Here is a 14,938-nt window from a genome sequence, read left to right as displayed (position 1 = left end):
ATTTACTACACATTTCACCAATGCTATTGAAAATCTTGCTGTTTTAGTCTAGGTGATGACTATAACATCTCTGAAATTCAGTTTCTTGATAGCTTTAAGAAAGTCCCTAAAGAAATGTAGTAGGTTAAAATTCAGTAGCAAACACCGTATATATGGATCCATATATGTATATGTTCCAGACGTAGATACCAGCAAAAATGCAAGAGTTGAAATGAAACAAAAGACAGATGTTTACAACTTTGGAAATCAAGTCTACCCTTCAAAATTCAGAGTTCTCCTCCTTCCAAATATGTAAAGGATACTTTTTCATCCTTTGTGTTTTGGAATTGTTCTTCATTATTTTGCTCTGTGTTAAGAGTAAGCATGACAGATGTGCTGCACATTTTGTATGGAAAAGGTGTAAGGTACAGCACTTTCTGGCATCCTGTGTGGTTACTGATTTACACTCCTATATCTGGCAGAACTTGGAGAGAATTTTAAGACAGCCTTTCCATTTGGAAGTAAACTCAAAGCATGCAAGTTCTGATTGTATTTGACCCAGGATTATGACTATGTTCTGAAACAGTGATGCAGGAAAGCCCACCACAGGATTTCAAGTCCAACTCCATGAAGAAAACTTTTTTTTCCTGATGGCTCCAGGCCACATTCATGTAAATGGACACTTTCTGCTTTGTTTTACAGGGGGATTTATTTTACATCACAGCTTCCATGAGCGGCTCGGTAAACTCAGCCCTTTCCGTTCAAGGTTAACCTCAAGACCTTGTTTTTGTCCAGATCAGCCTCCAGCCCACACTGCCCAGGGAAGCCCACCCACTGGGGTGGTGCACTGCTGGGGATGGCCCACCAGAGCTGCCACCCCCAGACACAATACCTCACCTGTCCTTGCAGCTGAGATGCCCAACCAGTGGTCCAACCGTGGCAGACTGGCTGCAGTGAGCAGCTGTCATCATCTCAACTCAGATTTGCTGTTTGCCTCCCAGCTGAGACAGAGGTCATGCTGCTGCCATGAATCACCAAGAGGTGCAGAAGGATCAAGCCCAAGGGCTCTGACCCAGGGACCAACTCCTCTCAATTGCAATGTGGGTACAAACACATGCAAAGGTTCACAGCATGACACTAATTAATCAGGTTTTCTAAAAACACTCAACACAATTACATGATGAAGAGCAATCCATAATGATGTAAACAGCCAAACAGAAGAGACAGATCCTCAGAAATAAAGTGAAATATTTATTCTCAGTGGAAAGTATTTGTCTAAACAGTGTCCAACACACAAATATATAGTTTCCTACTCCCGAATAGTAATTCTACAGTAAGACTCCCCAGTAAAATATTTATGTTACAGTGATTTGAATAATCAGCAAGGGAACATTTCAACATGGTCCCTACACCAGCCCAGAGATGCTGGTTGCTAAAGCACTGTAGTGCTGTCCTTACATACCCCATTCTGCTACAGCCAAACACTGCCAATGAGCCATGATAACCTGGGGTCAGAGTAAGGGTCTGACCCCATAGACAAGATTTTTCACTGTCTGAGCAGCCTGTTTCTGATTTTCCTGGTCTCCAAGAACTTTTCACAATATGGAAAACAGGTTTTGTAGTAACTTGGTACTTAAAAGCAGTTGGCAATGTGCAGTGTCTGACAAGCTTCTCATACAAAGGTTAAACATACAAGGGACAAGCAAGCCAGTGGCTACTTACAAAAATGTAGAAGGCTCCTCTGCACATTTCCTTCTTAATATACTAACAGCACTAACCCCAAGTATAAATCAACAGTTACTCTTTTCTGCTTTTATTTCCTTCACACATATGTTCTGCTCTCTTCTCATCTATTCAAGTTTTATTGAGTGCCTTCTTCACAGCTGGCCTTGATTTCTTCCTTGTGTTTGCTACTTCTGCTTCTTCAAGAGGACAGAGGGAGACAAAAAAACAGCTGCTCTAGCTCTCCTACAAACAGCCCTAAAACAAGCTGACAGTAATGGTCACGCTTTTATTCTACTACCCTGCAGTCATCCTAGCTAAAACCAGGACACTAAAAAGAGAACTGTCCCAGTTTGTATCACAGTGTCAGCAGGTACGCTGGGTGCTTCCTTGGGAATACCGTCCAAAGTCCACCAGCTTCAGAAAGAAGCTGTACAGCCCCATGGGCCACCCAGCAGTTTCCCAAGTCTTTTCTCCAGTGCAATTCTGACTGTCAAAAGCACAAACTGTGAGTGGCAGTGAGAAGAATCATCTCCTACTTCAGGTTCTCTTGAACGGTGGAATGCAAGTGAGTAAGCCAACATTATTACAGCAGAATCACATACATTATACAAAGGAGTTCTGTATCATGCCTCCAAGTGACTCTCTAAAATATTGCTCAGTTTTCACATGGCAGCTTGTGAGTCCAGAAATAAAGAGTCCATAAGTACAATGAACACCAACTTCCCAAACTGCTAAGCACTAACACCGAGCAGGAAATGAAGCATATTAAGGAAATTATCATACCTGCCTAAGAAGCAATTACAGAAGCTTCTGTTTCCCCAGTCATAAATTTTCTGGCTACATAAAGCCGCACAGAAAGTGTTGGAGAAATGTTGACATCCAATGTGTACTGAATTAAAGAAAATTAACTTTCATGTGTAGAATAAGCTATTGTTGCAAGTTTCTGTTGAGACCAAAAAGGCATGCTAACACCTTTGACTAATTAAAAGTTTCTCAAAGGTTGTATTCTACATGTTAAACATTCTTGACTCTTGGAAACATTGAAGTGACAGTCAGAAATGGCCATTGGTAATACTGTACAACCACACACCTTTCTAGGACCCAATATAATGACTGTATTTGTGCCACCGCATCTGGATCTCACTGCAGTTTTTTATAGCTAAGCTCTTCATGACTCCACAGAGAAGTTCTTTCTTATATATTTCTTGACTCAGACACTGCACATCACCTATGCAAGAAACCGTACATGATGAAACCAGACTGTGATAGGAGCTATTATTTCCTTAAAGTCATGTCTCCTGCCTTTCACCACTTCTTAGGTTTTCAGAGGTACTTCCCATGTGATTTAGTATAACAGGAGCTTCAGCTCTACTTCAATCCATGTATGCACCACTTGTAGTAACCTCTGCTGAATTCCCTGCCTCCCAGTGGAGATCTGGACAAATGGCCATTCACTGCTTTTTAGCTCATTATTCTGCAGGCATAGTGGCTGATAGGGAAGCTCTGAAGAACTCCTATTCTCCTTATTCTGTAAACTGTGGTATCCCCATCAGCCCCCAGCCACCCAGCTGACTCCTGTTGCAGGTTGTGGGGTACAAACAACATAAGAGGAAAAGCTTCTTCTTAGAGGAATTTACAAGCTAAGTCAAAGAAGGGGTTTTTTTCAATCCGCATGGCACTGGGTAGATGTAGGTATCACCAAGAGACAGTCTTAACTGCTTTGGATAAGAAGAACAATATCCACATATTGACTTTTAATAAAGAATTTTTCACAGTTAGCTTTGGTTTTTATAAGATTCTATTAACTGGCATTCTGGAAACATTTTCAGCTTCTCATGTGCTGAAGCTTTAGTACCCTGCTAGTAATATAAGCAACGAAGCTTCACACAGTTTGGTGAGGACATACCACAGAGCCAAAACACAAGAAGTAACTGTCTTAGTTTTGCTGGGATAGAGTTAATTTCCTTCCTAATAGTTGGTACAGTGCTGTGTTTTGGGTTTATTATGAGAATAATGTTGATAACACACTGATGTTTTGGTAGTTGCTAAGTAGTGCTTACCCTAAATCAAGGATCTTTCAGTGTCTCGTGCTCTGCCAATGAGGAGGTCCACAAGAAGCTGGGAGGGAGCATGGCCAGAACAGCTGACCTGAGCTGACCACAGGGATATTCCATACCCTAGAATGTCCTGCCCCGTATATACACTGGGGAGTTGGCTGGAAGGCACTGTTTGCTGCTCGGGGACAGGCTGAGCACTGGTCAGCAGGCGATGAGCAATTCTTTTTGTTACATTCTTTTTGGGGTTTTTTTCAGTAAAATTAGTAAAAGAAGCAGTAGTAGTAGTTTACTTACTTTAAATTATTAAACAGTTTTCACCTCAACCCATAAGCTTTGAGCTTTTTCCTACTTTTTTTTCCTGATTCTCCTCCCCATCCCACTGGGAAGCAGGGGGAGGAAGCAGCTGTGTGGTGCTTAGTTGCCATCTGGGGTTAAATCACAACACTGATATCTCATAAAACCTGAACAAATAGTCCTTCCAGGTAACTGGCTGTCTGTACTGATTTATCAATTAATAATGACTGTAGTTCAGGACTTCAAAAATATGTAGGCATCTAAATTCCATTAAAAATAGACTTTTCTATTATAGAGTTTAGTATTATCAGCCTTGCTGGACAGCATGCAGAATCTGTATAATCTCTTCTATTAAAATACTGGTGTAAAATTTGTTTTTTCCCACTGAGGCACCACTCACCACTCTGGAACTTGTCTAGCCAAAGGTCTAGACAAAATTTGTACTATATTTTCTGTAACAGACATCACAGGCTTAGACAATGTTGAGTTTAAAATATATATCCTCTCAATGAAAGGATATCTATTTCTGATTCTTCTGCAGTGCTACAGCTGGTTGTTTCATCCTATAAAAATTTTGCTGTACTGGATATTCCACAGTTGTTCTTGAAATACAAGTTAATTTCTGAACCTTCTTCTCTTGCCGCTTGTACAGAAACCACACGAGTACAATCTGATTATTTGAACAGTTTCTTAGATGTTTAAAGGCATTATTTTTTGCTCAGGTTTTGGCCAAGATTGTAATCTTTGAGCTGACACACAAAAATATTATTAAAATGTAGCTGTCCTGCAAGACAATGCCCACTTTTAATGGAAAAATGTTGAAATACAGATTTCAGTAAGCAAAAGGAAAGAGTATGAGGCACATACAACTGTGGTGACTGAAGATCTCATAAATGTGCAGCTAAACCAGTTGTTTGGAAAGCACCTTGAGTATTTACCTGGCAAATGTGTTCATTGGGGAAGAATGAGCTGTTTTGCCTGGGGTGCAAGTGCTTGAGCATTCTTAATGAAGGTTACTGTTAGCTTTGATTTTGGTAAGCAGAACCATTGGAGAGGACATAGTGACTTTTACAGTATTGAAATGCGTACTTTGCCATGATGTCTGCTCAGAAGCTTCTTACAATAAACTAAGTTTTCTTAATGCCATTTAGATTAATTTCATTTCATATGAAGCAATATTTTTGAAACCAAAATAATCAAAATTATCAAAACAACTAACAGTCAGGAAATTATTGGAATTTTTTTTTCATAAAATAGTATTTCAAATTTCCAATATTTTCAAAATATGTGTTTTCAAGGCAGTCACCCATGAAATGATGTGTCAAAACAGCCAACAAGGGGCCATGAGATACACTCAGACTCCAGGCAGGAGTTGTTATTTAAAAGACTGGCATGCATCTACCAGCTACCTTTGAAATAGAAATACGAAATTCTGTACGGAATCTTTTAAACTTTTTTCCCTTTATAAATAAAAACAGCATCTTTATTTCCACTGAGTTAATTAATCCAACAATAAACAACAACCTTTACCAAAGCAGTACTTTACAAAATTAGCACAACCTTAAAAGCATAATCAGGAGGGTATAAAAAACATGAAATCTCACCAGGTATATAGGAAAGAGTAATTATTCATTCCTATGAAAGGTCAGCTTCAGTTCTGAGCCTGAGCTTTCAATAAATGGTGAAACATCATTTATTTGTACTGAGTATTGCTGCTTCCTAATATAACCAAATACTTCAGGGACATGCTGGTAGTAATGCAAACACAGGATGGTCTTTTAAGCCAAGAAATCATTTCAAAATTTATCTAAAGTAGAAAGTTATTATGATTCCACAATGGTGGCATGCATTTGTTTGACATTCACCATGGCATACTAGGGACAGAGAGTTATCTGATTTTAGTTCCCATGATCTAACAGAGAAGCTATCTAGGCAACTGGGTGCTTTAAATCTCTTCTCCCTTTTTCTACACATAACCATTTTGTAAATAAATCACTCAAAGTAGGCACCATAAACAAATGTAAAGATTCGTAGAAAGTTTGTAGAAGGATTTCAAGGTATCTACTTCAATTCCATTGCTTCATTTATGTGATGTATAAGAAAAATATCCAGAAATACCTTAAATGCTCTTTTTGATATTCTAACAAACATTCACTACAAACTCAATTAGTGAGTAGTTGAAGTATTCTAAGTTGCATTTCTCATGAACAAAAGTACTGTTCTGGAAGAATAAGCATTTCAGTAGATTCATTCACAGAAGTTAAGACCCAGAGATGATAGAGGAGCACAAAATAAGAAATGATGATCATCACTACAATTAAGGGAGAAAGAAACCAGACATTCTAAAGGCTGACTAAACACAAGAAGATACAGAGTGTATACTTACAGAGTATTATAATGAGGAATAATTGCACTAATTTATTGGAAGTAAAGTTTAAAATTAACATTGTGGAAAACATTCCTGCTGGTGGTTTTGCCACTTTTAAAGATGTTTAAAACTAGTCCTAGGAAAGAACTATACTGTGCATAGTGGAGAATGCAACTATTACCTTGTGATCTAATCTTCAATTGCCTGTCTCATGGATTTTATACTCAAAAGATGTTACCTAATCTAATAATCAGAATGTTATCCCATCAGAAATACAAACTCAATAATGAAATTCTATTACTGCATGAATATTGCTACATTTCAAAACCAGATTCGCTATTTTATGGAGATATCATCAGTGAAACAAGACTGATTACATAGCTCTTGATGGCTTAAGATTTGCCCAGTTCACCCTCTCTGTATCTATTCTTTTCCATTCTATTTAAACTCTGATTTAAAAAAGAAACTGTCTGAGAGGTATTCAATGTTAGTTCAACACACTGAGGTTGTGGCTAACCAGAAATCTTTCATTAAGCAAAATAAAGACGACTAACAGCAAAATTTTATTCATGCTAGGCAACACTCACAAGGCCCTTAAGAAACAAGAGCTTTCTCTGGCCAAACACTTTTAAACACTTCTATCAAAGCACCAATATAATTTAGAGAATGCTGTAGCATTTTGTAGCCATCCTAAAAGAGAAGGTATATGAACTCTAAAGGAAGAAGGGGATGAAAAAGATAACAAACCAAAGAAGTTAAACATGCCAGGAATTATCCTAAACACTAACTATTAGCTGATTTTGAATTACGTAAGTCCAGGATAATAGCAAAATATTTTCAAATGAACCTGAAATTCTACATGGTTGGTTTGTGTTTGCAGATGGCCCAAATGAAACAGCTTCTAGATACAAAAGATAAAGGGATGGTTGTTCTCCACTTCCAAAATGGGACTATAACTGTATAAGGTTTAAGAGGTGATAGTCTGTATCACATCTCTAATTTAAACATTTTTCAAGTGTATCTGTAACCAAAATGAAAATATTATCAGAGGCTTTAATACAGAAGTGTGAAAACAGAAACTAAAACCAGAAAATGATCTTTTGATTCAGAAAATTGTCATTTGAAAATACTGAGACAAACTAACCGACAGAATTTGAAGACAAAGGTATCCTCCCCCTCACCTATTTCTGAAATTGCCAGGAGTTAGATTAACTACACAAAGGCCTCTGCAACGCATCTTGTCCCAGACAACACCTCTCACTTTGATTATTGTTGGTATCAAACTTGCTAATGGTGCATTCAACTCCTACATCCAGATGGGTGATAAACACATTGAACAGGACTGGCCCCAGAATTGAGGCCTGAGGGTCCTTTGGCCTCATTCACCACAACCCTTCCCTTTGAGCCCTGCCCTTCAGCCAGCTCATCAACCAAGCCCATCTTGAACCCAACTGGACAATTTCTCCAGGAGAACAGTATCAAAAGCCTTACTAAAATCTCGGAAAAATACATCCACCACCTTCCCTTCATCCAGTGGGCAGATGACTTTACCATAGAAGGATATCAAATTTGGTAAACAGGAGTTGCCCTCTGTGAACTTGTGTTGACCGTGTCTGATGATTGCATTGTATTTTAAATGCCTTTCAGTAGTACCTAGAATAATCTTTTTAATACATTTTTTTCAGGAACTGAGGTTAGAATACAGGTCTGTGAATTCTTGGGTCTTCCCTCATGGCCTTTTTTTAAATTGGAATAACAGTGCCTGGTTTCCAGTGAGCAAGGATCTCCCCAGACTCCCAAGACCTTTGGTAGATAGTTAAGAGGGGTCCTGTCAAAACGTCCACTAGCTCCCTTTATGATTTAATTTACTTAAACTTGGGGACATACTACAATTCCAGCAAAATCAAAACAAATATTAAATCTAAAGGAAAGCCCAAAAATTTGTTTATCCAAAACCCTTTAAAGGTGTACTTGCAGAAGGACTCTATAAGAAGCCACTAGCAAACACAGAGATAGAACAATCTTGGGGAAAAAAATGGGCAAACATAAACTTGCACTATACTGTAAGAATACTCATCCATATAAATATGGGATTGAAAAAAAAAATGGTCTGTTTTGAAGAAAAGGATTTGTGGGTTTCAGTGAATCACAGATAAAAAGTGTGAGACCATTGCAAAAAGTACGATACAGTAATTCATAAATAGGGAGTATGACTTGCAGACACTTGGGGTAATTGTTACATTTCAGTATATGCTACTAAATTCTCATCTGAAATAGTGTCTAGCTTTGGAAACTGAGCTTCAAGAAATACCTGAAACACTTGGAGAAAACAGAAGTTGACCAACAACAATAAGAATAATCTCCTTGCTAGAAAATGTTATGCATGAAAAAAGTTTGAAGGGGCTGAGGTTGTGTAAATAGAAGAGAATGAGAGAAAAGAGTATATATGACAAATATGACTGGAGCCTTCAAATACAAAATGGGTGACCATAAAGACTAATGGAAAGTTTTTCTTCATTTCCACATCAGGCTGAAGGATGAAGACAGGATATTTTGACTAATGGAAGAAAAATTTCCTAATGATAAGCATCAGAAAAGACTGCAGCTGTAAAAAAATGTTTTATTAATAGTGGATTTGGGTCTGGATAGAGAAAGAGAATGCATCAGTCTTCCAGTCTACACTTCTGAACTTCTTATTGAGCAAAAAGAGTTGGATAAACATTAGCAACAAGTCTAAAATGCAGATCATAATACTGTGCAGATGCCACTGATGAAGTGCTGTCATTTCTCCAGCTATGGCTTAGCCCACAGCTGCAGCCAGTTTTGTACAGCACTCTTCATATGGCTGGGGAATGGGAGATGCAGTGGGGTTGTGGCACCAAACTGTTACAAGCAGAAGTACTACCAAGGTGCTTTCTGGAGCGGGAATTCTGTCTTCTCCTCACCCACACAGTACCATCTAAGTTCTGGTGCCATTAAATGACAATAGTTGATCTTATTCCCTGATCTAGCAAATGCTTTGGCCTTTTCTAGCCCCTACATTCACAACAGTCTTTACCTTCTCCTTCAGCACCTTGGGGGTCCGGCATCCATAATGCCAGCACCAGATTCCCCTTTTTATTAGCTTCACCTGGATCTCACTGACTGAAGCCATAACAGTAAACTAAATGGTGCCAGTTTACTCTGCAAACATATTCAGGCTTTGAAATTCAACAACTGAATATTTCCTGTTGCTAAACAGTTTAAAAACTCTTGGAACAACTTTAGTCAACCAGCTTCTCTCCTGAACAACATGGGCACAGTTTGGGTGCTCCTCTGGGACAAATAACATTCCCAACAGGCAACTTCAAACCGCCCTTTGCACTCAGGAGGCAAAAAGAGTTTAATGGTGAGTGTGGGAATGTCATGTCAAGTGGCCTTGGTGTCAGAGCAACCTGATAACGTTTAATGCACTCCTACAGCTATAGCCACTGCCCTATGAGGCCCCAAGTAAGGAGGTTGTTATTAATGGCAGCTGGAAGAGGAGCTGTTACACTCGACATCTGTGAATAAACAGTCAAAAATGGAACATTTCACCTGGAAGGGTGGACTCTTCAGGATGAAATAATTATTTTAATTCCCCTGCAGACCCCAGTTCCTACCATAAAATGAGGAAAAAGTCAGTGGGTGCATCTCTGTCTTGGAACTCTCTACTCATATAAATGGTGTCTAGATGATGCAATTACTCCAGTCTAAGTAAAAATTACGTCCTTGTAGTCATAAGAATGTTAAACACATATAGGAAAACAACTAATCTAGCTCACTCAGTGAATGATACACATTTTGGAAAAAAAAAAAAGAAAGTATCTTTTTAGAGTATGAAGGCCTGATTTGAACCAACAAAGCCCAAGATATTCCAGGTAAAACTGGTATTTTATTAACACAATCATGCTTTTTACTTTAGGAAATTGTTTAATTTAAAGGAGAAATAGTAATGCTCACTTCAAGTTTCCTTAGGATTTTGTTACTTTAAGTCAAATCCTTTACTTCACATAAGGCTTCTTGTGTTGAATTGTAGTACAGCTGTTTACTCAAGTGGCAGCAGCATACCTTGTGATAAATTAAATGGGCATTTATCAAAGGTAAGTTGACAGGTTTAAATGTTAAATGTAAGCATGGTAAGACAAGTACAAATAGTTTCTACCTGGAGGTTACATATCTAAATCACTGGATAGATATTTTAATTAACTTCTGCACAATAAAGAATGTTTGCTTTCTGAATTATTGAACAACATTTCCTGAGAGAGGAAGATACAAAATGTCATCTAATATATTTTAAGAAGAGCTTACACATAAATGAAAAATTGAAAATCCTTCCTCCCATAAACACAGGCAAGAAAGAGACAAATACTGTTTAGAAATATAAGTTTTGGAATCAATATTTAAAGTTAAATTAAATGAAAAACTAAAGAGGTTTATTCTAGAGAGATGCATGATACATGGATAGAAGGAGGTTTGTTACTTTATCTCATTTTACTCTTAATCCACTGAATTATGATCTAATGACACAAATGTGTAGCTTCCTAAGGTTCTAAGGTGATTTTGAGGAAGCCTAAAAGATGAAGACAAACAATAGTCAGTGGTAAACGCAAAGAAAATGCATCTCTGTTGGGAACAAAACAGTTTAAAATAAATATATATAATAGTTATATATACATTTCTCTTATTTCTTAAACCTTTCCAGTCTTCCTGCCTTACTAATAGTAATTCTGAAGGTAAAAAGCTAGAAAACAACAGCAAGCTGCAAACCCACAGGAGCACAGAGCAAAATGCCTTCTTATCAACCCTTCACCTTTCAAACCACTGAAGCATTTGGACATTTAAAATGCTAATAAAAACTTAAATTTTTTACTCACAGTTAAAACCAGGTTCAATAGTTTTTCCAGCTTCAAGACTGTTTATTGTTATCTGAAAGATGATGTGCAGCAGCAGAAATGATAGACTGGTGAAACACAGAGATTTTAACAATCGTCCTGTATGCCCTAAAAGACAAAATATACATACATATACTTGGTTAATTTCCAAACACTGCTTAAAGATTTTCAGTATAAAACCATAAAATATCCTGACCAAGGATATTTCTACCAGTCAGTTCCACATTAATCATGATTGTCCCCTATGGTCGATATTATAGCAAAAATCACACTTTAATTATAGTTTGTTTGAGTACTCTTTAATCACAAATCACAATGACTGCTATTGCAAATTTTTCCCTTTTTTTTTAAATTAAAGAAAAAAGTTTTTTAAGTCTCCAGAGAGCAATTTTACATCAATAATAATAATATCACAATGCTTGCCAACACATTACCTGGTATATAGACAAAACATGAATGGTACTTCTACTTTTGAGAAAATAAAAGCCTGTTAATCTTATTACTCTTTACAAAAATATTACATGGGAGGAGGCATAACAACACACAAACCTCAGTTTGGCTCAGGAGTATAGACATACTTTCAATGAATGCTTTGCTTTGTACCGACTGTACTCTTTCTCTTCCTTCAGAAGTTTTAAAAATAATTTTCAGTATACACTGAAGAACCCAGTGCCAGACACATTTGGTCATAGTCCCTCTGTGATTTACTGGATGTCTATTCAAAAGCCAATAGAAAATGTTTGATGAAGACTTAGAAATGCCTTATAAATCCTCTAGGAAACACTCAGCTTAATCATAGGCAGACAAACTTGCAAGGTATGAATAAATAAAGTAAACCATCAGTATTTCAGGAAATATGCATCTTCAAGACAAAATTGAATTGCTGATAAAATACAACATTAAACATCACCCTACCTGACCTATCTGCAGTAAAAGTTCTACTTCCAAAACATTTTATAACTAGATTTTATACCATCTGCTTCATGCATTTGAGGGTCATTTTTTAATTTACAGATTAAAAAACAGCACTGCTGAAATTCTTGTTCAAGGCTGTAAAAAAAGCCAAAGCTTTGGAGGGCAGAACTAGCAGAGTATACTTGAGAAATGTTCACTCTATGTGCAGCTTGTTTTGTCTATACTTATCCTGCAAGCACCTGTTATGAACAACTACTAGAAAGATGATGGTTCACATTCTATATCTAGACAATAAGCCAGATTTTGATTTTAGATATTATAGTTCAAACATGTCATCAATGGCATAAATAGTAGTTTATAAAGCAAAGAATGAGATAAGCATGATTCAACAATTTTAGAAAGTAATAGACTATCTCCCTCCATCAGACTCCAAATTTTTGTCACAATAAAACTATTTTGACTGCAAATTTTGAATATCAAATGTCTGTAATAAACTTCCCTTTTCTTTTTTTAAATACAGTAAACAATTTTTAAAAAATGAAAATTTTAAGAATGAGCCCCTGTATAAGTTTTCTGCAATCTTAAAAGGAAGATGCATTCACTAGATACATGCTTTGTATGATCTATTCCCTTGTCAACGGAGTTCACGCAGAAAGGAGATGACCTGGGTGGAGGAGCGTTACACCAAAAGACTGGATATTAAAATATTTGGGCCACTTTTTGTTCTTCTTCTGCAGAAGCTGGCCTGGTGTCCTGGCTTTGGACAACAACTTCTAAGCACTATAAAAGCAGAAACAATGGAATAGGTAATATTTTCAAAAGCTTTAGAAGAAGCAACATATGATAAGCTACATGTTATTAAATAATTTGTTAGGTGTGATGTCTTATGTAAAGTAGTCCAAGGACTGCTGCATTTTACAATTCTTTTGCAAGCTTCAGTATTTGATGGCTCACTTGTTCATTGATCCCGTGCTCATGGTATTGTGAGTGCCGCCGCTCCTCCAGAATATAGCTAAATATAACTAAAAAATAACCTGTCTCAAAGCTGGAGACAAACAGTTTGACAATACAAATTTTGTGGACTTAAACAGTGTATCAAAATGTACAGATTTCAAAGACAGTCTGATGATTTATGAAGTTCTAAGTCACAAACTCTTCTCAGTTCTTGGGAGTTAATAATTCAATAGATATCAAGCAACAAATTTTTTCATATGGAAGGGGATTTTCTGGTAGAATTGTCCGAGTCAGCGTCCAAAGGAGAAAAAAATGCAATACAATTAGCCAATGAACATTCAATTCTCAAACTGCTGAGTCTATCTTTCAGTATTTCCACTGCCATATCAGTCCAAAATATATCTCAGTTTTAGACTTCACTTCCTGAAGTTTGAAAACAAACATCTTTGAATTTAAATTGAACAAACTACTCTTTTAAAAAGCCCTTTTAAAACTGTCCTCCTTTTAAGAATTGTAGAAAATGCTGAAAATATATTTCTTCAAATGCTGAAATGTTGAAAAAAGATATCCTGGAAAAAGGTAGGAAAAAATTTCAAGGACTATTAACACTCAGGATAATAAATAGTCTCTCAGTGTACTGGTAAATATGGCAGTGGGAACACACAGCTGGAAGGCAGCTAGGTATGTTCAGAGCAGGTTACAGCATTCCAAAAGGGCTACTCCCTTCATGGCCACAAGTGCGACAGGACCACCATCAGATTCTACTGAGCAGTAGCCTTTTGCTTGCACCACATTGATCTGTGCCAGCAGAAACTAGAAACTAGAAGTATTTGGAGAAAAGTAAGAAATATTATGACCTGGATTTCAAAAGTTCTGGAGCTACATCAACAACTTGAGAGAAATGGGAGTGCTAAAATCAGTGAATTACTGAACATGTAATTTATGCTAAGGAAGAAGAAGTGACAGATTTGGATAAGGGATGAGTTTCAATTTATAGTGGATTTTGGGTAAACCCACTTAACTATGTTTTTACTTACATTTTTCTCTTTCTACTGGAAACTTGGTTCTAAATGACACAAAGCAAAAATTAACCATATGCTTACAGAACTGAGATGGTGAGAAAAGAGATAGCTGAAGTAAAACAGAGCTTTTTCCAATGAGGAAGAAAGATTTTTTTTCATCCTTCTTTACTTTTTTTAAAATTCTAATTCACTCACAGTGTTACAATTTTCTAGAACATACCTTAACTGCTCAGTTGCCCTAATGTGAAAGTCCTTGGGGATATGAATGGAAGCTGAAGATCCCACAGAGAAGGAGACATATATTGTTCACAAAGCTATGTGGACAGAACAGACGTGCAAGAGAACATTGCTCCAGCCAACACCAGAATTCACAGTATCAATTCTTTCATTTCTGTCTTAGATGTATAGGCTTCTGTATGTCCATCAAGACCAAAAAAAGAAAAATCTCATGGCAAAACACCTTGGTTTGAAGCTTGAGCACTGGGTTCTGATTTCACCAACAACTTCTGAAAACTATGGAGCATAAAAAGGAGAGAGAACATTTGTCTCAGAACTGGCGTGAAGGACAGGGAAAAGTGGGCCTGCTTTCAGGTGTCACTTTCAGGAGTCATTTCTAATGGTACCTAGTGGGACCAAAACCTGGCATGTAGCTCTGCAAATGTACCCCAGCATGTCTCAGAAGCACATGGAGAGATTGCTCCAGCCTCTTTA

General features: G+C 37.2%; 1 protein-coding gene across 2 annotated transcripts in view; it reads right to left on the bottom strand.

The window, feature by feature from the left end:
* The window catches only part of PIEZO2 (piezo type mechanosensitive ion channel component 2), a 292,042-nt gene that overhangs the window by 177,595 nt on the left and 99,509 nt on the right, over window positions 1-14,938 (bottom strand). For both annotated transcript variants that reach the window (XM_069004418.1, XM_069004417.1), the window contains exon 3: window positions 11,319-11,444. In XM_069004418.1, coding sequence (XP_068860519.1) covers window positions 11,319-11,444 — 126 coding nt within the window. The remainder of the gene's footprint in view (window positions 1-11,318; window positions 11,445-14,938) is intronic.

This window comes from Aphelocoma coerulescens, chromosome 2 (assembly GCF_041296385.1).
Source record: "Aphelocoma coerulescens isolate FSJ_1873_10779 chromosome 2, UR_Acoe_1.0, whole genome shotgun sequence".
NCBI classification, from domain to species: Eukaryota; Metazoa; Chordata; class Aves; order Passeriformes; family Corvidae; genus Aphelocoma; species Aphelocoma coerulescens.
This window is presented reverse-complemented; position numbering and strand designations above follow the sequence as displayed.